The sequence below is a fragment of the Lithobates pipiens genome, unplaced genomic scaffold (genome assembly GCF_037356315.1).
Source record: "Lithobates pipiens isolate NorthernLeopardFrog02 unplaced genomic scaffold, aLitPip1_a1.2 Scaffold_25, whole genome shotgun sequence".
In the NCBI taxonomy this organism is placed as follows: Eukaryota; Metazoa; Chordata; class Amphibia; order Anura; family Ranidae; genus Lithobates; species Lithobates pipiens.
Genome location: NW_027507787.1, coordinates 34,797,191 through 34,823,515, shown reverse-complemented (window position 1 = coordinate 34,823,515; position 26,325 = coordinate 34,797,191). Strand labels below are relative to the sequence as shown.

Genomic DNA, 26,325 nt, shown 5'->3' with positions numbered 1-26,325 from the left:
GATCCCTAAGCATTTGAGCATTGTCAACAGGACAAGTCCAACTTTTATTTACAGAGGAGATAGCAGCGTCAATTGCTGGTATACCCCACAGCTTTGTAAATGTTTACCCATAGCATAAAACCTTTTAAGAGGGGAAAAAGTGCTTATCTGGGTGATCCCTCTCAGAATATATAAGCTTGTCCAGCAACGAATGGACAAGAAAGGTACGCAAAGCTTGAGGAGGCTTTAGTGAACCCAAACAACATAAAGTAACATAAATGTGGAGCGGACCATATCAGTAAGAGATTGCATCAGCAATTTCTCAGCCTGTGAAGCTGAAGAAGGTCCGTCCCCACTTGATTCCTCGGAAGAGGAGTCATCAGTCTCTTCACGGTCCCCTGAGGGAGAATCATCTACCCTCTCCCACTGTTTCTCTGTTTGAGGGTCCTGGGTGGTAGAGGCGGACCTAACGCGTTTTCTACCACTCTGTGAAGACTCAATTAAAGCCGCTAATCTTTCCTCCAAGCCAATCAGGAGAAAACCTCAGTAATATATACAGGGGCTAAAATGCCAGAAGCAGTTGCAACCCCTGATAATCCCGATGGCTTGCTCTGACCAGCCTCCCTAAGTCTTTCAGGGGGAGATGGCATTGCAGAGCGGGGTCCTCAGAGCCTGGGGGAGATCCCTTTTAGCCCCTGTTTTTTGGGGTATTTGTACTTCCCCTTCTGCCCATAGTGCAAAGCACAAATGCAGAGGTACTACCAGAAAATCCACCCACTGCTGAGTAAATAGTCCAGCAACTGCCGCTGCTATCAAGGCTCAGTCTGATACTTAAGTAAACATGCCCTGGGAATGCCTGTGTCACCAAAACTCACATGCGACCCGTCTGCTCTGTGTCCCTCCTTCAGCTATATGCACCTGAAAAAGTGCACCTCATAGCTTTACACAGCCCGCGTTGTGGATGCTGAATCACGCTGATGCCTCGGCAAGCCCCACCTCCTTATTCTGACGTCCCACTGCGCCCCCTCATCTTTTTCAAAAGAGACTGTTTTCCCACGCGAGCGGGGCTCTGATCCGAGTGGATCGCACCTGGAGGGGGGCTGGGGTGGAGGAGAGCAATTGGATGGAGAACCGCCGTAATGGCGGCGGGAGCGGCTTGGCCTACCGCCGACTAACCCATGCTCCCTCTGCCTCCTGGAAATAAGCTGTCCAGGTGAGGGGACATTCCAAAGAGAAAAAAAAAACCTTCCCACGTCTTACCTGGGGTTTGGGCTGGAGGAAGCATGCAGCTTGTGACACAGAACAAGACTGACAAGCATGGAATCGGGTACGTGCTCTTGACAGCCCCCGGTGGTGACTTTAGGTATGACAACATTTACTTAAAGGAAAAAACCCACAAGAATTAGAATTCCTTAAGAATCTCCCTTACCTTATCCAGCTGCAGTGTTCTGTGGTAAATTAGACAGACCCAATCTTCACCACTCACGGTGGGCTCCATTAAAAAACCTTCAGGAACTGGGGCCCTTTTTTATCGGGGGTTCCACACTCATGGACATGTAAAGCACCCCACTAGGAAATATGGCTGAAAAAAAAAAAAAACACTGGGTCCCAGGGTCCAGCTCTCTAAAAAGAGAAGCATTACAGGAAAAACCTAGTTTCTTCCACCACGAGGCCTGGGAAACTTTCAATTCGGCATGAAAAGACACTATGAATGGATTTGGTTGTATGGCTTGCCCCAGCAAAGATTTCTCCAGCGGAGCTCAGCACAGTCTTTACTCATGACCAACAGCTAAGACACTGCCGAAAAAACGAAGGTACTCCCAGTAAGGGGAGGGGTTATATAGGGAGCTAAACTTCTTGTCTAGGGTGTGCCAGTGTCCATCACCTAAAGGTGCCTATATAACTCATACCGTAATTACTGTGGCTCTGTGTTCCACGATGTACCATAAAGAAATGTAGTTTTACTAAACATAACATTAAAATGCCCTAAACTATCATCTTTAAGCAATTTTCTAGAGAAGGAATCACATACCAAGCCAAGTGGAAGCAAGCTTGCTGTGCAACCAATGTTTCATAATACAGTACTACGTGTCTATTTAAGAGAAACATTATTTCGACTTTTTCAATAAGGCAAAAAAACAAAAGAGGCCAATAGCAACTGATCACAAGTCACCTTTCACTGGTTTGATGAGAGCAGAAGGAAGTCTAGTGCTTACTTTCTGCTTACTGCACCATGGCTTTGCTTTCCTACACCATTGAATGAATAAGCCAGGATATGTTCTGTAGAGAAAAGGTGAACTAAGGTGTTGACAGTCAAGTGTGAAGGTGGCGGAAAAGCTTGCATTCTCTAGTCAAAAACGCCAGCTTAACATTACCAGCCAGATAAGACAAGACAACAAAGTCTCTTGCCTTAGGGATCAATAAATACACTTGATTTAAATGAACCGAGATCAGAGGAAACGTTCTACCACATCAAGGAAAATAAAAACAGAAAAATGAATATGTTCTCAAACATAAATAAACAAAATGTCAGAGAACAGATGAAATATTTTGTTCCATCTTTACTGTTTCTGTATACATACACCTCCAATTTCCATTATAAAAACAAAAAAACAAGAAAGGGAAAACATTTGTAGCAATAACAAAAAAAATGCATGAAGCAGCTGTCAGCTAACTTGGCAGTTATTGCGGTTTCCTGTGTACAATTATTTATACAAATGTTTCATTTTCTGCAACAGTGCCTCTAAATTTTTTGTTTGGATGTTACAATATTTAAATGAGCACTGGAATAGCAGGTTCAATGTGAGCAATGCTTAGACCATATCTAAATCCAAAAGCAAGAATAAAGTATATTGCAGTTTATCAATTCTTAAATGTGGTGGCTTCACTGGTTCTCTTGTTTAGGCTTTATCCACTTTATTTTCACCTGGTGATTCAGCCAGTAAGTCTGTGATTTTTAAACTTCCTTCTGGTTCAGCAAAACAGAAAAACCATTTAACATTCACATTCAGATGGCAGTAGGGTCCTCGGGAGGCAAGTGGACTATCGAGCATGATTTACCCAGTAGACATCTATGAGAAGTCTCACAGACAGCTTGACTGGTGTCATATTTTAATCATTGATGATAGTGCTCTAAATGGATTAATGGTCAACACCGCCAGACCGCGATTGGAATATATGTTGCCGCCGTTAACATTTATCTGTTATATCCACATGTTTGGACCACAGAAGGTCATTGGATATGCTCTCCTATTCTCCTTGTTTGTTTCATACTCGTTGGGTATTATTCCTGCCTCTGGCTCCATTTTTGCCTCCCCATAACCCAAACTGACATGACAAACTCACCCGATTTAAATTGTCGGCATTAGGCATTTTGTCAGATGAACAGATTTGAAGCCCTGGGAAAATGGCGGTGGCCTTGAAACATGTAGGAAATACCTCCATTTTCCTGACTATTGCCTTAATAGTTTTATATGTTTTGCGAGATTGCTGTCCCTAATGTTTGTATGAAACGTAATGTTGTGCAATAAAAATTTGAATTTTTTATACTATACAGCATATGTCATTTGTGAAAAGGTTACACCCCTTATTCTTTTGTTCTTTTTGTGTTGGTTAACTCAATTTGTGCCTGCAGTTTTTACAAAGTATGGAGTATGGAATCCAGCCTTAAAAAAAAAAAAAAAACCTACTAAAATCTCCTACAACTTCTATTAACTTTTAGTTTAAACGCATTAGTCCGAATGAACTCCTTATTACCCTGCAAAAAATTTTTTATTTCTACTTTTGTAGTCAACAAGATTTAAACTTGTATAACTAAATAATGTCAGTCCTACCCCCTCTGTGTTGCAAATAACCAAACTGATAAGAGGCATGGAGGAGTTCAACTATGAGGAAAGATTAGAGGAACTGGATTTATTCTCTCTTGAGAAGAGGAGATTAAGGGGGGATACTATTAACTTGTACAAATACAAAATGGGTCCATATAGTGAACTTGGCATTGAATTATTCACTTTAAGGTCAACAAGGGGGCACTCTTTGCGTCTAGAGGAAGAGAGATTTCATCTCCAAATACAGAAAGGTTTCGTCACAGTAAGCCCTTGTGCACACGATCGGAGATTCCGACGGAATGTGTCCGATCGGAGCGTTTTGTCGGATATTCCAACTGTGTGTGGTCTGCATCGGATTGCTTCCATCGGAATATCCGTCGGACCAACTTTTCCAACTTGCCGGAAATATTTTCCGACAAAATGCTCCGATCAGACATACTCCGATCATGTGTAGAGAATTCCGATCGGACAGATCAAATTCCTACATTAAAGCTATTGGCTACTAGCCTGAACGTAGTCCAATCATAAACGAAATTACGTCATCACATTCTGAAAGATCGGATTTTCCGACAACTTTGTCCGACCGCGTGTATGCAACAGTTTCGGACAAGATCCGTCTGACAAAATCCGACGGATTTGGTTGTCGGAATCTCCGACCGTGTGTACAAGGGCTAAGAGTTGTTAAAATGTGGAATAGGCTCCCTCCAGAGGTGGTTCTGGCCAGCTCAGTTACTTTATTGCTTTAAAAAAAAAAAGGCCTGGATTCTTTCCTAAATGTACATAATATAACTGTATACTAACATTTATAGGTAAAGTTGATCTAGGGAATATCATATTGCCTCTCAGGGGATCAGGAAGGAATTTCAACCCCTGCTGTACCAAATTTGATCATGCTTTGCTGGGTTTTTTTTTTCTTCCTCTGGATCAACTGTGGCTATAAGATTATGTATATGGGATTGTATTTTTTTTATTGGTTGAACTAGATGGACTTTTATCAAAATTACTATGTAATAACCTCCAAAATGTGTTGGGCGTGCTGCTGTTAAACAATATTTTTATAAACTAGTATCTAAAGGTTCACAGTGCTCCCCCCTATTCTCCTGTACAATACTGTCTATGTGCAATTGTTTACTATCAAGTGTTACTAAACCCAGGACCCTGCATTCACTAAATCTGGTCTCCCACAGTACACAGAACATGGAAATGCATTTAGAAAGAAAATAATTTGTGGGCGCTAGGTACACTTTAGAACCTATTAAACTATGATAATCCTCTCTATATGAAACCAAATTAATAATGCAATCTTATATACTGTAAGACACCACAGTTGTCTTCAACAACAAATGTCTATAAACAACAAATGAGTAAGAATCGTCTTCTTAACTCCGCAATATAATTTTTTGTGAATCCTGTGACCATAAATATAAGTCCTTACAAATCGTATGACATGTACAAAAGTCCACTGTAGTGCCCAGTGATATAATTTCCATAGTGCTCCGGTCATTTATAAAACACGATAAGTGCTATGAACCTTCATGATCCTCTCCACCACTGCACAACCAGCCACTCACCTGATATAAGGACCCAATGTTTGGTGGGTCAGCTTGCACTCAAGTTAGATAGTTAGTTAGTAAATTTGAATAAAGACACCAGTCCATCCATTTAAACCTGTGTGAGTGTGGGTGCGCATCTACACTTGCTCCTATACCTACATTCACATCACCATTCACATCACCCTTCACATCACCCCATCTCCACTCTTCCCCATCCTTCACAGCAGTGTCCTTGCAATTTTCACTCTCCTAACTTGTCTACCATTGTAGACAGGTACACAAGACATGGGGTAGGAGTCACAGCAGCTCTGGATACATGGCAAAAAAATGTCCTGCATCCTACCTAGCAATCAATTACTTTCTAGTTAACTTAAAAAGTTAACTTGGGCAGCTCCCACCCTCCATCCAGAACTATTCTGCCTCCCTCTTCTATTTATGCTGTGAGGATGACAGCTCTGAGGAAGTGGCTCGGTCCGGATTTTGACCACAGCCCACCATTCAGTGATGCCTTTCATGGGGGGTGGGGTTGGGGGGTACAGGACTATAAACAGATAAAAAGGTGTATGACTCCAGCTCGGCTTTAAATATATCCAAGGCACATAACATTTTATCCCAAGGACTGAACAGAAGACAACAGAACAGGTAGAATTAAAAAGACCATCGGTTAAATGGATTTTTACAGTGAGAGTGGTTAAAGAGACATGGTCACCTTGCCCATTCAGCTCAAAATGACAGTGTCTTTATACAGAAGCCCCATGACCCATTGATATTCATCTTGCCAGCACTCTTCCAATGTTCCTGGTGACAATACTGGTGCTTCTAGCTATGAAGGAACTTGTGATCATCTTTTATGTGAATCTAGCAGCCCATTGCTATGCCTAAGCACTGTTACATGGCAGATTGAGCGACACTGTCATCCCACAAATAGTCAACACCAGGGGTTTTAGTGGCAGCTGTGACAGAGGCAATGAATATCAGCAAGTCAAGGTGAGGCCCCATTGCAAAGGCATGGTCACTTTGCCCTAAATGGACAAGGTGACAGGATATCTTTAGAGCGACACTAAACTCCCAAAAAAAGGTTAGTTCCAATTTAACACACCCTCATCAAGCAGAATTGCAGGGAATTTTGAACCCTGCCCTCTGCCATCATTCCAGACTTGGTCAGAATGACTTGTACCAAGTCCAGCAGCCTCCTGGGCTCCATTACATATCCCAGAAGGCCAAGGGATCAGCACAAAAAGGGGGGCGGGGGCAATCGAGTAGGCAGTTGGAGGGGGGGTCAAGCGCATTGACATGATTGCTGGAAGAGCCGGAAGTCCAAAGAGGCAACCAGCTGAAAAGGACCAAGGTGGAGGGCAGGACCCACTCTGTGGTACTTAAACAGTGGATCACAGCAGGAAAACACTGGGTTTGCTGTGAAGGTATGTGTTTTGAAGAGCACTACAGCTAGGAAGTTGAGTACAGCCTAAAGCTATGCAAAACCAAAATGGCATTTACAACTAATATTATCTAAAAGCAAACAAAACAATAATTGTCATTCCATTAATTGATCAGACTGCCTGAAAATGTTTTTCTTCTGTTTGGCAAAATTGGGAACAGCTGATTTAGAGCCATCAGAGATCAAACTTGATGGGTATAACTCTTATCAAAGCTATAAACTATGTAAAATGAAAGCATTAAATTAATGTAACTTACAAAGAAAGGAGGAAAAAGAAAACACCTGGAGTGTTGGCCACAAATGCAAGCGTTCTCCAGTCTCGAATGTAATAGCCCAACAAGGCATAAACCGCTATGCCAACAGCAAAAGTGAGATTCGTTAAGGAACCTAAATAAAAGAAAAACACAACTGTGAAACATACTATAAATACTCTCCATAACATTGCATTATATGCCAATAATTCACGGTCCACTACCTTGAATCCTCTCAAACAAGAAATGTATTCCATCCAAAACCTAAAATGATGTGAGTGGAATTACAACATATGTTTTCTAGTTTTGAAAAAAACATGGAAGGGTTAGAATGTTTCGCACATTTTTCCCTATACAATTACCCTTTATACTAGACCAGATGACCATTTTCACAGATATAAAAAGTAAATAGAAATCTAAATTTTTAAATGTCTCACAGGAAATGGTGTTGTGAGAAACCTTCAAAAGAGTATACCCGTTTCGGTGGGACATTCCCTCACTTTCTCTTATGTTTCTGGGTCCTTTCCAAAAACTTCTTACCCTTTCCCACTCTACCCAATGCTAAATAAAACAGGATCATTATTATTTACTATTATTTAAGCCTTCTATTAGAGTTCATTAACCACTTAAGCCCCGGACCATTTTGCTAGCTTAAGACCAGAGCACTTTTTGCGATTTGGCACTGTGTCACTTTAACGGACAATTGCGCGGTCTTGCGACGTGACTCCGAAACAAAATTGACGTCCATTTTTTCCCACAAATAGAGCTTTCTTTTAGTGGTATTTGATCACCTCTGTGGGGTTTTTTTGCGCTATAAACACAAAAGAGCGTCACTTTCGTAAAAAAAAAAAAAAAACACATTATTTTTTACTTTTTGCTATAATAAATAATATAAATATCCCCAAAAAATATATTAAAAAAAACATTTTTTCCCCCAGTTTAGGCCAATCCGTATTCTACATATTTTTGGTAAAAAAAAAATGCAATAAGCGAATAATTGATTGGTTGGTTCAAAAGTTATAGCGTTTACAAAATAGGGAATAGTTTTATGGCATTTTTATTAATTTCTTTTTACTAGTAATGGCGGCGATCAGCGATTTTTATTGTGACTGCGACATTAAGGCGGGCACATTGGACATTTCTGACACATTTTTGGGACCATTGTCATTTATACAGCAATCATTTGCTATACAAATGCACTGATTCCTGTGTAAATGACACTGGCAGTGAAGGGGTGAACCAGAAGGTGGCAGTGTGGGGGTTAAGTGTGTCCTAGGGGCGTTTCTAACTGTGGGGGGTGTGGCTGTGAATAGGTCACTGATCTCTGCTCCAATCACAGGGTGCAGAGATCAGTGTCACTTGTTGCTAGGCAGAAAGGGGAGATGCTGTTTATATCGGCATCTCCCCATTCATCCTCCCCGTGAGACAATCACGGGTATCCATGCGGCGATCAAGTCCATGGGACCCATGGTCGGACTCACGGGTGTCCCGACCGGTGCGCACGCAACGGCAATTTTAAAGGGACCTACCTGTACGCCCATTTGCCTGTCTGCACCATTCTGCCAACGTACATCGTCATGCGCCGGTCGGGAAGCGTTAAGGGACACAGGATAGAAATGGTTCTGAAATATTTGGGTTATAATATTGCCTACAGGTGCTGTTATGCAGTCTACAACACTGTTAGCCAGAATAGCTCCTCCTACTCCAATCATGCTTCCGTTTTATGCATAAACAGTACAAGGCATGATCAAAAGAAAAAGGTGTGGGACTTGTATCCCTTAATAAACTCTTTGAAAAGGGTTACATATGCCAAGTCAAAAATTCTGTTTTCTCAATTGCTCATTAAGTAACACAGAGTAAAGGTAATACTGATACATTTAGGACATCTAAAAGCAATTAAACTGAGTTGTAGGCAATACAGCAAACAAAATGCCAACATGCCCACAACAGTATAAATTAGGGCTACTTGCAGCTCAAAGAGCTGGCTGAAGGACCTTATGTCCAATTCCTGCATCAGCTGAGGCCTGTCTGCCTGATATAACTTGTGAACAAAACATCAAGTGGACAGCTTTGCAAATCTGGGAAATAGATGCCTGATGTTGAAAAGACCAAGATATTACTTACTGGTCTAGTGAACTGTGCCTTAACAAGAACATATCCTTTTTGTTAAGCCAACAAATGTGAATGATCAACTGCCTAAGCCAGTGGTCATCAACCCGGTCCTCAGGGCCCACTAACATGCCAGGTTTTATGTATTACCTTGGGGAAATGGCAACTAGAATACTGCAATCACTGAGCAGCAAATTATATCACCTGTGATGTATTTCAGTTAACTTGCAAACCTGGCCTGTTAGTGGGCCCTGAAGTCAGGGTTGATGACCACTGGCCTAAGCCACTTGGCAATTTCGGAACAAGAGAGAGGCTGATGAATGAAAAGAGATCTGACGCTTGGGATTACTCAGGGCCAAATGTCAATCCAATCCAGTTTGGAGAAGGTCAGGTCCCATTGAGTATTTCCAGGTCAGGACAGACAGGAGCAGAAATGGACTTACAGGACTGCATCAAAGGAGGCTACCCCCAAGCCCAGAACCCTAATGCAGATTTGGAGGGTTGGACAGTTCCTTAGCTGCAAAGTCTGAATTTAGGAAAGTAAGGTCAGTTGTTCATGTCAGTTATGACTTATGCCGCGTACATATGATCGCACATTCCGACAACAAAATCCATGGGACTTTTTCTGATGGATGTTGGCTCAAACTTGGCTTGCATACACACGGTCACACAGTGTTGTCGGAAATTCTGAACGTCAAGAATGCGGTGACGTACCATGAACCGAGAAAACTTTTGAAAGTTCTCGAATGTCTATTTTGGACATTGGCCAACAAAGCCAGAAGGTTCTCTCAGCAAGAGCTCATCTAAATATCCCAAAATGGGTACGCCCTGTAAAAACAGCTGAAAAAAACACAGTAACTAGCATCTTGGTGAATACACAAGATATAGTGGACAAACCAAAGGGAAGGGACAAAAAGTGTGAGATTTACTAAAACTGGTGCACACAGAATTTGGTGCAGCTGTGCATAGTAACCAATCAGTGTTGCACGCCCACAGCAAAACACAGGTAGCATTGATGCGCTGGAAAGATGAGGACATGCAAGCAAGCATCCTTGATGTCCGCAAAGGACAGAAAATCCCCACATCCACAGGAAACCTATAACTAACCTGGTAGATACCATGCAGAATTTGTGCGTGTGAATGAAGACATTGAATACATAGATCCAGAATGGGGTGTATGCCCCTTGTTTGTTTGGGAACTGTGAAGGGGAGTAGAAACCTTTCAATAACATCCTAAGATAGGAGTTATCCAAGGTAGTACAGAGGTCTGTTAGACAATGCAGAGATGTTGGAAAATGTAACAACATGAATCTAGACAGGGACATAGAGTGTAGAGTGTAACTTCAGCTTGTAGCCCCTGGATACTACATCTATGACTTATACAACTGGAATACTCTTGGTCCAAATGATTGCAAAGGCTAACAGACATCCCCTCACTTTAAAAAGTGGGTATCCCCTCATACAGGTTTGGAAGGTTTTAGGAGTTCAAAGTCCTCGAGTACTTGGAGAAGCAAAAAGAGCTTTCCTTAGCCTCAGAAATACAAGGTTTTCCAGTGTGATGCTTTGGTTTCTTTAGGAATGAAGATTTCACCAAAAAAAAACAAAAAAAATGAGCACAAGGGTTGCTTCTCATTCAAGTTACTGTACTTTGTGCCAATTCAAAAAAATTAACTATATTAAAAGCTTTACATTTTTATTTTAAGGTTTAGACATGCTTTAACTTTTATGCCACAGGGGAAGACATCACAGTGATCATGATGTATGTCATCTTTAATTATTAAGAAACAGGCTATCCAAAACACACAAAATTACATTACTAATCCACTAGTTTACTCTATAAAGTACTTTCCTTCCACAAATCAAAACACAACCAACGGCCCTTTGTTTAATAAAGTGTCAAAATAGAGAAAATAGGAAGAAAGGGACAAGCACCACAATGAGGAATAGGAACTGTTGGTTGGGAAGGTGGAAGAGTAGGAGCAAGTACAGCTGTAAACATTACCTTTTGTGTTAGAATCGTTTTTTTTTTCTTTCAAGAGTCTAATTTATGCCTAGGTTAAGCATCACAATGCCACGGTACTACTTACAGTGAGCCCACAGGCGAGCAGGTGACACGGGATTCCCCAGGGCGTGGAGTCTAAGGGCCTGCCTGTATTCTGCCAGGGACCCCCTCACGAGGGTTTGGGCTTAGCTGCATGCTGACCCCAGGTCACGACCCCCGGGTTCACCCTGCTCGCTAGGGAAGTACCAGAAGACACTGTTAGACAAGGATGGATGGATGGATGAAGCAAAAGGAGAGCCGGATAGTGAGCCAAGGTCAGGACGGGCTGCAGACAACGTAATCAGAACAAGCTGGGTCAATACATAAGAGATCAGTTCACAAGAGGTCAGGTAAAACAGGTAAAACAGGTTACACAAAGGGAGCTCAGAAACAAATGTTGCTCAAGCAACCAGTAGCTGGTTTGAAAGGGATTTAAATAGATAAGCACATGAGGGGCTGGACAGGAAGTAGCAGGAAGGAATCATATACTAGGCAACAGGTGAGGGGCGGCGACACCCATAGCTGCAGAGTACAAAGAGCTAAATACCAGCTAGTGGAACAACAGGTGCCAGCCGACCTACAGCAGTAAAGATGAGACACAGATCAGCTCCACAGATGATCTGTGACACACAAAATGCCTGCTATAAACATTTTTAGAGAGAAAAGCTTCTCTGATTTAATTTCAAGTTTTTTTGGCTCTGACCTCATGCCTAAGCCTGGATACCTTTCAACTAATAATTTATTGAGAGCAAAGTGCCTTAGTGGCCCAGCAAAGCCATTCTTATTGGACAGGGATATGGCAGTTGGTGGAGCTTAGTCCTGAAGTCAATGGAAGTCAAGGAAAATAAGAAGTCTTTATCAAAGTGAAGCAAAGACGTGTCTATCTGCTCTATAACATGCCAATCTTGGCTTACACAAAAGATACACCAGTTGTTGCTAATCAAGAACCAAATTAAAATATTCACTAAATAATATGAAGAGTATCATACACATTAAGCTACCAGTGAAGAGACAATATTCAAAACATGTAAGCTTTTGAAAAGGTTAACCACTTCAGCCTCGGACCAATAAATACCTTAAGGACCAGAGGTCTTTTTGCAATTTCGCACTGCGCTGCTTTAACTGGTAATTGCGCGGTCATGCAATATTGCACCCAAACGAAATTTGCGTCCTTTTCTTCCCACAAATAGAGCTTTCTTTTGATGGTATTTGATTGCCTCTGCGATTTTTTTTTTTTGCGATATAAATGGAAAAAGAGCGAAAATTTTGAAAAAAAAAGATATTTTCTTCTTTTTGTTATAAGAAAAATCGAATAAACTAAATTTTAGTCATACATTGAGGGCAAAATTTATTCAGCCACATGTCTTTAGTAAAAAAAATGTCAATAAGCGAATATTTTTTGGTTTGCGCAAAAGTTATAGCGTCTACAAACTAGAGTACATTTTCTGGAATTTACACAGCTTTTAATTTATGACTGCCGATCTCATTTCTTGAGGTGCTAAAATGGCAGGGCAGTACAAATCCCCCCCAAATGACCCCATTTTGGAAAGTAGACACCCCAAGGAAATTGCTGATGGGTATGTTGAGCCCATTGAATATTTATTTTTTTTGTCCTAAGGGATTGAATAATGACAAAAAAAAAAAAAAAAAATTTTTTTTACAAAAAGTTGTCACTAAATGATATATTGCTCACACATGCCATGGTTATATGTGGAATTGCACCCCAAAATACATTCTGCTGCTTCTCCCGAGTACGGGGATACCACATGTGTGGGACTTTTTGGGAGTCTAGTCGCGCACGGCACCCCGAAAACCAATCACCACCTTCAGGATTTCTAAGGGTGCAAATTTTTGATTTAACTCCTCACTACCTATCACAGTTTCGAAGGCCATAAAATGCCAAAATAGCACAAAACCCCCCCAAATGACCCCATTTTGGAAAGTAGACACCCCAAGCTATTTACTGAGAGGCATGTTGAGTCCATGGAATATTTTATATTTTGCCAAAAGTTGCGGGAATATTACAAACTTTTTTTTTTTTGCACAAAGTTGTCACTAAATGATATATTGCTCACACATGCTATGGGCAGAAGTCAAATTACACCCCAAAATAAATTCTGCTGCTTCTCCCGAGTACGGGGATACCACATGTGGGGGACTTTTTGGGAGCCTAGCCACGTACGGGACCCCGAAAACCAAGCACTGCCTTCCGGATTTGAATATAAAATGCTATAAAAAAACAAACTAACCAGAGTCACCCGTAACACTTATACGGTGATCAGTGGTGAAAGGGTTAACTAGGGGCAATCAGGTGGTTCAAATTTTTATTAGGTAGTATATGGGGGTCCCTGGCGCTATATAAAAACCTGACGGGGAACCTAAATAACTAACTGGCTAACCAGCGTCACCAGTGACACTTATACTGTGATCGCTGGTGAAAGGGGGTGAAAGGGTTAACTAGCAGCAATCAGGGGGTTAAAACCATTATTGGGTAGTATATCGGGGTACCTAGCGCTATAAAAACCTGGCGGTGAACCTAAAAAAATAACTAGCTACCTAGCGACACTAGCGACACTGATGCAGCGTTCAGAAAAATTATCGCTTAGTGACACTGGCAAAAGGGGGTGAAAGGGTTAACTAGCGGAAATCAGGGGGTTAAAACCATTATTGGGTAGTATATCGGGGTACCTAGCGCTATAAAAACCTAGCGGTGAACCTAAAAAAATAACTAGCTACCTAGCGACTGTAGCGACACTAATGCAGCGATCAGAAAAACGATCGCTTAGTGACACTGGCAAAAGGGGGTGAAAGGGTTAACTAGCGGCAATCAGGGGGTTAAAAACATTATTGGGTAGTATATCGGGGTACCTAGCGATATAAAAACCTGGCGGTGAACCTAAAAAAATAACTAGCTACCTAGCGACACATGCAGCGATCAGAAAAATGATCGCTTAGTGACACTGGCAAAAGGGGGTGAAAGGGTTAACTAGCGGCAATCAGGGGGTTAAAAACATTATTGGGTAGTATATCGGGGTACCTAGCGCTATAAAAACCTGGCGGTGAACCTAAAAAAATAACTAGCTACCTAGCGACTGTAGCGACACTAATGCAGCGATCAGAAAAACGATCGCTTAGTGACACTGGCAAAAGGGGGTGAAAGGGTTAACTAGCGGCAATCAGGGGGTTAAAAACATTATTGGGTAGTATATCGGGGTACCTAGCGATATAAAAACCTGGCGGTGAACCTAAAAAAATAACTAGCTACCTAGCGACACTAGCGACACATGCAGCGATCAGAAAAATGATCGCTTAGTGACACTGGCAAAAGGGGGTGAAAGGGTTAACTCTAGGGGCAATCAGGGGGTTAAATCTTTATTGGGGGGTGATAGGGGGCTACCCTGGACCTAACACTAACTGTCCTGACAGTTTTTACTGTCACAACTGACACTGAATGCATTGATCAGTAAAGAAATGATCAATGCAATCAGTGACACTGTGACTGGGGGGGGAGGGGGGGCGGGGGGGGGGATCGGGGGGCGATCGGGGGGGGGATCGGGGGGGGTTTGTGTGCCTGTGTGTACCTACATGTCAGTGTAGTGTTGGTGCACACTTACTTTTACTGTTCTCCTCGTAGTCCGGTCAAAAAGACCGCCCCGAGGAGAATGACATCACTTCCTCCTTCCTGTGTAAACAATACACAGGGGAGGAAGCTTCTCATTGGCCAGGAGCGATCCAGAGGGGGTGGCCGAAAACCAACGGCCATCCCCTCATCACGGAGCGCTCCTGGACCGAATCGGACCGCCGTAACCAGCGGGAGGGGGTCCGATCGGACCCCCCACCCGCTGGAAGGCAATCACGTAGATGTACGTGATTATGCCTGCCTGTGCCATTGTGCTGACGTACAATGGCAATACGGCGGTCCTCAAGTGGTTAATGCAAAGAAGGAAAACAGTTAATTCAAATAAATAGCATGATTAAATGTCAGTTTTCATGCCTGATTATAACACATCCATAACTAATTAGAATAGTAAAGAAAGTGATTCAGAGACAAAATTACAGAAAATATATACATCTTGTAACTGTTAATAGTTAAGTATAAAAAACAACTACAACAAGCAAGAATAGCACATGCAAAAAATACCAAAAGAAAAATAAACATAAATTTTACTGTGATTCCTAAATTTATAGCACACTAATAGGTAACCATAACAAATAGGAAACCTAAAGAATACTTGTGACGGAACCGATCCCACACTCCGATTGAGTGCTTCCGTCAGTATATCCCGCTTCCTCCAATCTGACTCCAATCAGATATTCCAACCGCTTACAAGCCCAAAACAAGACAACACTTGCTTAGCTGCTCAACATGGAATGACCTTTATTTGAGATCTCACACAAAATATGTACAGCTGTGTTACTAAAACCTAACCTAATTAGCATGAGCTAATTATCTAAATCAACACTCAGACTAGTTTGACTGAAGGGATAAGACTTTTCGGCTCCTAGCTCACAACTGAATAAACATTACTATAAACATAAACAAAGGGTTAATTCGCACAAACAACAACGTTTGGAATGTCCTTACAAGCCAGACTAGACTCATTTACACAACAGACAGGTGGCTAGAGTTCATGACACTAGCATCTCTCAGTGTGTGTCCCAACAGCATGAGACAACACACATATATACACAGCATTGAATCTGACTAGCACAGATTATAGTGGGGTTCTCATTCACCCTGTGCCCCTTAAAATCCAGGGCCCATAATCGATCGGCAAGAGGCTCGCACTCAGTCCTCTCAAAAAGCCTGTGTTCAGGCTACGTCTGTCACAATACTCATAGCCAAATGTATTGGTAACCATTCATCTTTTCCAAGAGAATTCTAATTTGCCATGAAATAAGCTGAAACAAGTTATAGGTAACAAGTAAATATCCTGCCAGCGTCTCTCTTGGCATCTCTTGCCCAGTGCTGGGATACAGATGGAGGGAATGGAACTAGCAGAACTGAGTTGTCTCGTGGATAGGTTATTTATGCTGCTATAGATGGTCCTTGGTGTATAATGTGTTTTTAATAGATTTTTAAAAAATATTGGGTTATACTATGGGTGTGTCTTCCCTCATTTCTATATGATTAAATGTTCAGGGATATCCTCTGGAAAGGGTAAATAATCTGCTTGTAGGAGTAAAAGACCTGGTTTTGGACATAAGTCTGACCATCTGTGTCCTCTGCATGATGATGGACTGTGCACATCGGGTGGCACTAGGATGAATTATTACTTTGGAATGTAGACAGAGACGAATATACAACTTCAGTTTGATATAGAGACTGATTTGTTGAGAATATTCACATTTCACAGAAGATTTTAGACTTGAATTGATTTTGTGAGGTAGTGCGGTTTTATTCATTTGTTTGTTTCACCATTTAATGTATATAGCAAAATAGCTGCAGGTCTGGGTACATGTTTGGGTGAGTTTATCACATATTAAAAGGTAAGTTTACCTTTTGTAGCATGTTACACCTGTTTTTAGGGTGTATCCCGTTACGCTTAAGCACCCTCGATTCACCCCCCCCCCCCCTTCATGACCGTGGGAAGAGATTCCTCTCCACTGCACCCACTGTCACATTTTAAAAAATGGCACAACAGAGATCTGTGAATGAACTACAAGTCCTGTCTGCCACTGTGGCAAGCGGCTTGTAGTTCCCAATGAACTACTACCATGCTGATTAGCCTTGTAGTTTACCAAAGCTTCCTGCAGCTCAGTAACTGTATGTCCATACATAGGTACAGGCAGAGAGCTGTCAGGGGTGTCTTCAAGAGCCTGGCATTGCACCTGCAGTCCACTGATCGCAGGTGCAATGCTTTGCAGGCCCCAAGGTAAAAGATAAAATTAAAAAAAAATTCACTTTTTTTTACCTGCAAAATGATGTGTAATATCAATTTTTTTACTAAGAGGTCAACTTAGACTTTTGGACACCATGGTTTTGCTTTGCACGAATTTTTATATTGCGACTGCATGAACTTACCAGTTAGCGCCCAGTACGATTTTCCTACATACTCTTGTGTTAAAACAAAAGAGACCAAGGCCATGCCACCATTCATTATCCCAACAAATAATCGTGATGCAGCAAAAAGGCCATAGCTTGGAGCCAAAGCTGTTAGGTAACCAAAGATGACATCAAATAGGAGCCCTATGAACATAGAAAATAATGGCTGCATAAATTACCAAACTGATAAAATACTATAAAAAAAATGAATCATCGTTTTTAAAGAACCATACAAAGTACAGTATTATAGATGCAAAATATACGATGAAAAAAAAAAAAAAAACTTACCAAAGCCATCAATATCTAATAACTATAATAAAGAAAAAGTGGTAAATCAAAACTAAGCTGAAGTGCTCAAAGTTATAACAAACTTTCACAAAATATAAGAAAAAATTGCTAAGTAACTATGTTGAGTAATGAGCAATTACAACACAAACAATCCCATAACTAGTGCATAAATTCATAGTAGTCAGTATTGCCTCAAAGTGCTCATATAAAAGGGTAAAAAACACACAAAAAAAAAAGTTCATAAACTATCTTCAACAACCACAAAAGCCTGGATTCAGCTTGCAAAAACTCATTACAGTGAAACATATGCAAACGTTCACCGTGAACCAACTGGACATACTCTCACATCATTAGTAGGAGCTTTAAACTATAAAAGGTCAAAAACGGGCAGATTGCCTTTCAGTCAGCTAGGAAACCTTCTGTCACAGCCAGCTCCAGAAGGAGAGTACAATGTTGCCATTCAGAGAAAAAAAAAACAGACCATAGTGCTTTCCATATAAATTTATTGTAATGCAACTGTAATGTCTGCTTTTATTTTGTAAAGTGGTGCACAAACTGTTGGCGCTATATAAATCCTGTATAAGAATAATAATAATAAAATTAAAAATGCACTCACATATAAATAAATCAAGATTGTATTCTACAAAGACTCCAAGGAGCAGGTGTTCTCCAAGGAGCAGGTGTTCTCCCCACAGCTCACCGCTCCGAGATCAGGCTGACAGCCCAGGATTCACTCCAGTAACGTCGGACTGCTGTGGGACCGATACTACTCCTGTGTCAATGTATGAGCTCCTACACACTCCACCGTGCGCGTTACATTGTTTGACTTGATCATCGGACGTGGGGCGCCAGGAGTGCATCATATTTATAGCCCGTCAGTCCGCCCAGCTAATTGGATCCCCAGCTGTCAGCCGGGTCTCTCACAATCACACATACAAGCCAGCTGGTGAGCAGATCGATCTAAAAGGCGGTGTGCTCTTAACAGACTATTACTGTTAAATAGAAAAAAAAATTGTGGGATTTTTATTTATTTAGTTGGATATCGGTATTTCACTGTATTGAGTTTATGCAAGATGAATCCAGGCTTTTGTGGTTGTTAAAGATATTTTTTTGTGTTTTTTACACTTATATGAGCACTTTGTGGCACTAATGACTATTATTGATTCATGCACTAGTTTTGTGATTGTTTGCTTTGTAACTGCTGTTTAGTTTGTCTGCGTGGTAAAATATTTTCTTGTATCAATATCTACACACATCTATTTATTTGTGCCTCTAAATCTTCCTGTTGCCATAGATCTCTTTATGTATGTAAAGAGATGCAACATATGTTGTAGGTCTATTTTCAATGGTTGCAAGGAATTAGTGAAGTAATGTGTTCTTGTGACATTGATAATTTAATTAGTTTCACATACATGTTTCCATAGTAATGGAAAGCACCTTCGCACAGATACCATTCATAGTACTGTAGGCCACTATCCTGATTAAAAATAAAAACAATTCAGGCTAAATTTAGTAAGATGAAGGATTTATTTTAACCCCATTCTATTTAATTCTGTAATAGTGTACTCATTCTTTTGACATGCAGAGGTATCACATAAGTGTGGAATAGTCATTGTGTCACATGCAAGCCTTCATTTTCATTAATAATTTTATCTCGAGAACTATTTGATCACCACCACAAATGGCTAACTTTTCTGCGAACCTTACCAGACACTTCCCTAAAACTCAGTTAATCCTAATCTGAAGCTAATGTTATTCTATAGCCTGTGTGATAACCTTTCTGAATTGACTTTTGCAGTCAAAAGCATGTATTCACCATCACAAAAACTGCTAAAAAAGTATAATTATCCATTGTTTATGGAACAAGAAGCAATAACGCGGACAACCTACCTATTAAATATACCGGCCTTCTTCCCAGTTTATCAGACAACGGTCCAAACAAAATGTTCCCAATGAGGAGACCGGCAAATAGCAATGAAGATGCCAAGTTAACCTTGTAGGCTTGATGTTTAATTAGGTTCCACTGTGGAATAAAACTATTAGCATTAACAATATGAGATTTATTCATCACAAATTACAGACAGACACTTTTGTGCTATTATACTGTACATACATTGCAAGCATTCTAGACACATTCTATGAAGCTTTTAAACTGAGAAAACATATCATAAAATAAAAAAAAGACACAAATTAATTTAGCTCTGTTTATTAATACATCTTCGAATGGATTTTTAAATGCAAACACCATAAATATAATAAAAAAGCACCCTCTGCCCTCTCGCCTCCCCCTTCCTTCATATAAGCTGTACTATAGCTTCCTTCACTCTATGAACGGAGGACAGGAAGATGAATGGAAGATCCACTTTTCATTGAAGGAAACAGATACAGATTTTATGAATGAAGGAGTGTGGTGGAAAGGGTAGGCATAGTCAGCCCTCTTGACAAATGCTTATAACGGGTCCAGCTGCTATTAACCCCTGCAGCACCAGCAGATTACTGTGGAGGTGTGCGGACAGAGGACAAAAAAAGTTCAGCTGGCACCAGCATAACAGACAACAAGTATTGTTCCTTGTGCTGATGGCAAGGCTCCGACCACACCGCAAAGCTTCAAGTAGAAGAGAACATTGGTGAAGCTTGGTGTAACGAGGAGTCAAGTATGTAATAAAGCCTCTTCTGTAACCCCCTGGACTTCACAAGGATTGAATCCATGAAATGTGGGGATCCCACTGGAAGATTTTTTTCTTTTGTTCCCAGAGTTGGGCTTTAATTTGACCCAGTATGAGTTTCTTGTACAGCAGGACTCAGGAAAGCAGCACAAGGAGCCATCCAGGTGTGCTACTTCTCTTTTTACTGTCCTGAGTAGAGTAGGAGTGGGAAGATAACCTCTAAAGGTAAAACAACAGAAGAAACAGATCAGGTCTCCTCCCGGACCGGTGTAACTCCAGGAATGGATGGGCAGAAATCCAAATCCTTTTGGCAGTAAAACAGTTCCTTTATATGTGTTTCGTGTTTATTTAACCATTTGCCTAGAGTTCAGCTTAAAAGACATGTGTTTGCCTTACCTTGTAATGATGGGCTCCTATGTTGTGACTGCAGTTTGTAGTCTCATGGCTGATCAATTCCTCTATGGTCATGTACTAGTTCACTTACAGCGCCTTGAAAAAGTATTCATACCCCTTGCAATTTTACACATTTTGTCATGTTACAAGAAAAAACATAAATATATTATTTTATTGGGATTGTATGTGATAGAGCAACACAAAGTGGCAAATAATTGTGAAGTGGAAGGAAAATAATAAACTGTTTTCAAATATTTTTACAAATAAAGATCTGAAAAGTGTGGCGTGCATTTGTATTCAGCCTCTGTCTGGTGCCTCAAAACAGTAAGAAAGGTTCCGATAGCTCCCCATTAACTCTGATCCCAGCTGATGGTACGGCATACAGTAATTGAATCCATCTGATAAAGTTAGCTCCTGGTCCCATATGTTATAGCACTTTCCACAGGCAAAGCCCCTTGACACTGTCAAAGGCCTTAGCTGCGTCCAGTGAAAATATAGCTCTGTTGCCCAGATTGTTAACAGGAAGCTGTAGGTTCAAGAAAAGCCTCCTAATGTTTTGAGCCGTAGATCTAGTGGGGATGAACCATGACTGGTCCTTGTGCACTAATTTGTGTATAACCTGAGAGAATCTGGTTGCCAGCATCCTAGCCAGTAGCTTAATATCTGCTGTGAGCATTCATAGAGCTGTGAAGCATACCCTCTTTGAATGCCTCATTGCGTACCTTTAATAACTCGGGTAACAATGTATCTGCATATCGCTTGTAGACCTCGGACGGAAGGCCATCCATTCCGGGAGATTTGTTATTATGCGATTGTGCCAATGCAGCTGATAATTCCTCCTCAATTGCGCATCGAGCAGGGCAGTGTCCGAGGCTGACAAGCGAGGCAGCTCACACTTCTCTAAAAACTCATCTATATGCTCCCTTGTAGGCTGTACTTTAGAAGTGTACAGAGAAGCATAGAACGATCTAAAGATTTGCAGTACATTTGCGGTCTGGGATTGGGGGATTCCCTGTTCATCACAAATGGCCAATATAAGGAGGACCTCTGCGCACGTGCCATCATAGCCAGAATGTGCCCAGTTGCCTCTCCCTCTCCAAAATGGTTCTGTTGTAGAAAAAAGTTTATTCTCAGCCAGCTGTAACGCGAGTTGTTTGGACATGGATTGAGCCCCCAACCACTCTTTTTGTGTCCTCAGTAGGGTTGGCGATAGATCTATTCTGTTTCTGTAACCTTTCCTCTCACCATTGTTTCCCATGCCTTGGTGTCTGTTTTAATGAGCGTTATTAGCTTGATAAATTAGCCTCTCATATATGCCTTCTCTGTATCCCATATAACACTTGGTTTGGCACTTGCCATGTTGTCTTTCAGAAAAAAACTTCAGTAAATCCTGCATGGAATCTGGCTCCAGGAATAGGGAGAGCCAGAAAGGGTTTAATTTCTATCCTGCTCTTTTATCAGTGCCAGGGAGTGAAATAGATACCCAGAACGAGGAGTGATCAGAGATGTGCCTGTCGCTATTATCTGATGCTGTTACCAATGGTAGTAGTGCATCATTACCTAAGCCCATATCTATCCTGGCCAGTCCCTCATGTGATGCTGAGTGACATGAAAATTGTTTAGTTGTTGGGTGTCCATGTCGCCATATGTCCGTCAGTCCGAGCTCCCCCAGTAGTCTTGCAAAGGGTGTATGTCCCTCACCTCCAGAGGGTGCATGAGTGGGAACTGGTAGTTTGTCCCATTGATAATTTATATAGTTTTTATAGTCTCCCATCGCTAGGAGTGGAAAAGGTGGACTCTATTTACTAATTAGGTGACTTCTGAAGGTAATTGGTTCCACTAGATTTTAGTTAGGAGTATCAGAATTATGTGCCACTTTGTGCTGGTCTAAGACAGGGGTCTCCAAAATATGGCCCACATCCGGCTTTGTCTTTTCAGCTTCAGTCATCAAACTCACTGCAGGGACGGACTCTTCACAAATGTGTAGGGAGAGTCTGATGAGGACACAATTGTGTGGGGAGATTCTGCTGGGGACAGATGTAAGGCCTCATGTACACTTAATGTTTAGCCCTGGTGCATGAGGCTCTGGCATTTAGGTGTGGGCAGAGGATACAGGTTCATCATCCAGCCCCACTGATGGCAGCCTTTTTTTAAATTCAACTTTATTCCATAGCTGAGGAGTCATTTATAAATAACTTTTTTTTTGGCCTGTGAATATCTGTAAAATATACAATGTGCCCTCGGAGTAAAAACTTTGGAGACCCCGGGTCTAACACATAAAATCTCAATAAAATACCTTTACGTTTTTGCTTGTAACATAACAAAATGTGGAAAATTCCAAGGGGTATGAATACTTTTTCAAGGCATTGTACCTGGTCCCTAATCGTGAGAGGGACAGGCAACTTTTTGTTCCAGGTCACTCAGCCTCCACTGCATGCTTTGCCATTTCCTCTGTGTTGCATCACAAATGTGGGGGTTCTAATCTGATGAAATATCTCTAAAAGCTGGGTGTTCACTATATTTTGGTCATAGAGTAGGTGTGATGGTCACGTATGTATAAACTTTTGAACAGATAGTGTATTTTTACGTTTGCCTTTTCCACTACAGCAAGTATACTTTTACACAGTTTTGTTACGGTTTTAAATATAGAGATTTATAGATTCACCCTTAGAAGAAGCAAAACCTTAGGGGTAGATTTTAACATTGTAATTTAAAAACACACACACCTGGAAGATTTAACTGTAGATAATGATTGGTGAATGACAGATTTACTGCTTTAAAAATATGTCCCCTTAAAGGGGTTGTAAAGACAGAGAGTATTTTATCTTAATGCATTCTATGCATTAAGATAAAAAGCCCTCTGTGTGCCTCTGCTGCCCCTCCAAAACTTACCCGAGCCCCCATTTCTGTCCAGCGATGTTAATGAGTGTCTCGACCATCTGGGACTCTCCCTCCTGATTGGCTCCCGCTGCTGTCAATCAACGTCAGTTAGCCAATCAGGAGAGTGAGGGGGTGTGGCCGAACTGCAGCTTGTGTCTGCATGGACACACAGAGCTCTGACTCAGCTCGGGTGCCCCCATTGCAAGCTGCTTGCTGTGGGGGCACTAAACAGGAGAGAGGGGCCAAGAGCACAGAAGAGGCACCCAAGATGAGGAAGATCGGGGTTGCTCTGTGCAAATCCCCTGCACAGATTAGGCAAGTATAACTTTTTCCTATAAAAATACAAAACAAGACTTTACAATCACTTTAATTCAAAAAATATTTATATCTAACTGATCCTACACATCTAAATAAATCATTGACTATACATGAGAATTAGCAAAAATGTCCCCTTGAGACTTTAACACAGCATAAATTAAACATTATTTATATCTAATTTATTATTATACATACATTTTTTTTGTGAGTATTAAAAAAACTTAAATAGCTCTGACAGTACCAAATATAAACTGCCTGTCTTGGAACAATTCATACATCCAATAACCTATAATAATAATTATGGAGAATAGAGGGCTGCTTTAGGTATTCACCATAATTATTATTATAGGTTCTTGGATGTATAAATTGCTCCAAGACAAGAGATTTATATTTGGTATTGTCAGAGATATTTAAGGGTTTTTTTTTTTAACACTCACATGATGTCTTTAAGAAATTTTTGTGCAATAAAAAATATGTTTCTATATATTAAACACTTACCTATTGGCCACTTCCGCCTCCTTCCTGCCCAGGCCAATTTTCAGCTTTCAGTGCTGTTGCGTTTTGAATGACAATTGTGCGGTCATGTAACACTGTACTCATATGACATTTTTAGGGATGCACCGAAATTTCGGCCCTTTCGGCAAAAAGCCGAAAGAGAATTTCCACCGATACTGGTGCAGAAAATGGGGCAGGGCTTGCTGGTCTTGGCCCCGCCGCCGATGCCTCCCATCACGGGGGTGTCATTCTCTCTTTAGCTCTCCTCCTCACCCATGCTGCAGTCAGCCTGTGGGGTCTCGCTCTAAAGTCCCCCTCTCCACAGCGGTGGCTACATATGTCTCCTCAGTCGATGTGTAAATCGGCTGTGCAGGAGCTGGGCACGCTGTTTACTGTGAAAGTGAAAGCAAAGGAGAGGCGTCTAGCAGTTTGTGCTGTGCTCTCTGCCTCCCCCTAGAGTGCAGTACCCAGCATGGAGATTAATGTACAGAGCTGCAGCTGCCAATTAAAAAAAAAAAAAAAAGACTATATATATGTATGTATGTGTGTATGCCTGTGTGTTGTATGTGTGTGTGTGTGTTATATGTGTGCATGTTTATATATGTGTGTGTGTGTGTTATATGTGTGCATGTTTGTGTGTGTATATATATATATATATATATATATATATATATATATATATATATGTAAAAAATAGAAAATAAACTGCGCTCAGGTAAAAACAAAAATTTAAATTAAAAGAAAAAATATACTAGAATAAAGGCCACAGCTCTAAGTGGGGTACACACACTAGAAATCTTTCCATATATATATATATATATATATATATATATATATATGTGTGCGTTTTTATATGTGTATGTTTATATGCACTGGTGAGGCACAGGCAGGCTACATGGCGGGCACTGGTAGGCTGCTGGGCACAGTGAGGCTGCATTGATCTCCTGTAGCATGTCCGCAGTCTCTGATCAGCTCCTGTACCATGCCTGCAGTCTCTGACCAGCTCCTGTAGCATTCCTGCAGTCTCTGACCAGCTCCTGTACCATGCCTGCAGTCTCTGACCAGCTCCTGTACCATGCCTGCAGTCTCTGACCAGCTCCTGTACCATGCCTGCAGTCTCTGACCAGCTCCTGTACCATGCCTGCAGTCTCTGACCATCTCCTGTAGCTTGCCTGCAGTCTCTGACCATCTCCTGTAGCTTGCCTGCAGTCTCTGACCATCTCCTGTAGCATGTCCCCAGTCTCTGACCATCTCCTGTATAAAAATATTTTTAAAATAGTCAATGTCGGTATCTGTGCTGTTTTTTCGGTATCGGTTTTCGGGATCAAGGAAGATTTATTTTCGGTATCGGTTTCGGCACCAAAAAACCCATTCGGTGCATCCCTAGACATTTTTATCAGTTTTTTTTCACACAAATAGAGCTTTCCTTTGGTGGTATTTAATCACCACTGGGGTTATTTTTTGCTAAATGAAAAAAGACCAATAATGTTTAAAAAAAAAATGTATCTTAGTTTCTGTTATAAGAGTTTGCAAATAGTTAATCTTTCTCCTTCACTGATGTGCGCTAATGAGGCTGCACTGCACCTTTCTCATGGTTTGGGGACGAGCCGTTTTTACCTATTGGAGTTCCATTGTAACAGCTTTTTAAAACTGATTTTAGATAAAAAAAAAAAACACAGGAAATGTTTGAAGTTACTTAGTTATTCCCTATGTCGACCTTCGATACTTTAAATTATCAACAGTATGTAATGACATATGCTATGCTGTTTAGTATCATTACTCTTCCTTTGTTGTTGTATTTTAAGCTCAGTTAAGAAAAAGTGAAAATAAAACAAACAGGGTTAACAACCTCACCCAGGAAATTGAAAAAGAATGCCTCTAACATCTGTGTGAAGGAGTCCCAACAATACAAGTCTAAGTGGAATGGAAACAGACTGCACAAAAGTGTCTCAGGCCTTATTGTAAGGGGATTATGTAGTTTATCTGAAGATTTATAAACTCATCTGAACATCTCAATAATTAAAAGATAATTAAATAAGAT

At 41.0% G+C, this 26,325-nt stretch overlaps 1 protein-coding gene across 4 annotated transcripts in view; it reads right to left on the bottom strand.

Annotated features, from left to right (window-relative positions):
* LOC143930192 (solute carrier family 22 member 15-like) overlaps nt 1–26,325 on the bottom strand; it is a 539,229-nt gene that overhangs the window by 400,707 nt on the left and 112,197 nt on the right. For all 4 annotated transcript variants that reach the window (XM_077454241.1, XM_077454242.1, XM_077454243.1 and 1 more), the window contains exons 3-5: nt 19,423–19,555; nt 17,224–17,388; nt 7,055–7,184 (exon numbers count right to left, since the gene is read on the bottom strand). In XM_077454241.1, coding sequence (XP_077310367.1) covers nt 7,055–7,184; nt 17,224–17,388; nt 19,423–19,555 — 428 coding nt within the window. The remainder of the gene's footprint in view (nt 1–7,054; nt 7,185–17,223; nt 17,389–19,422; nt 19,556–26,325) is intronic.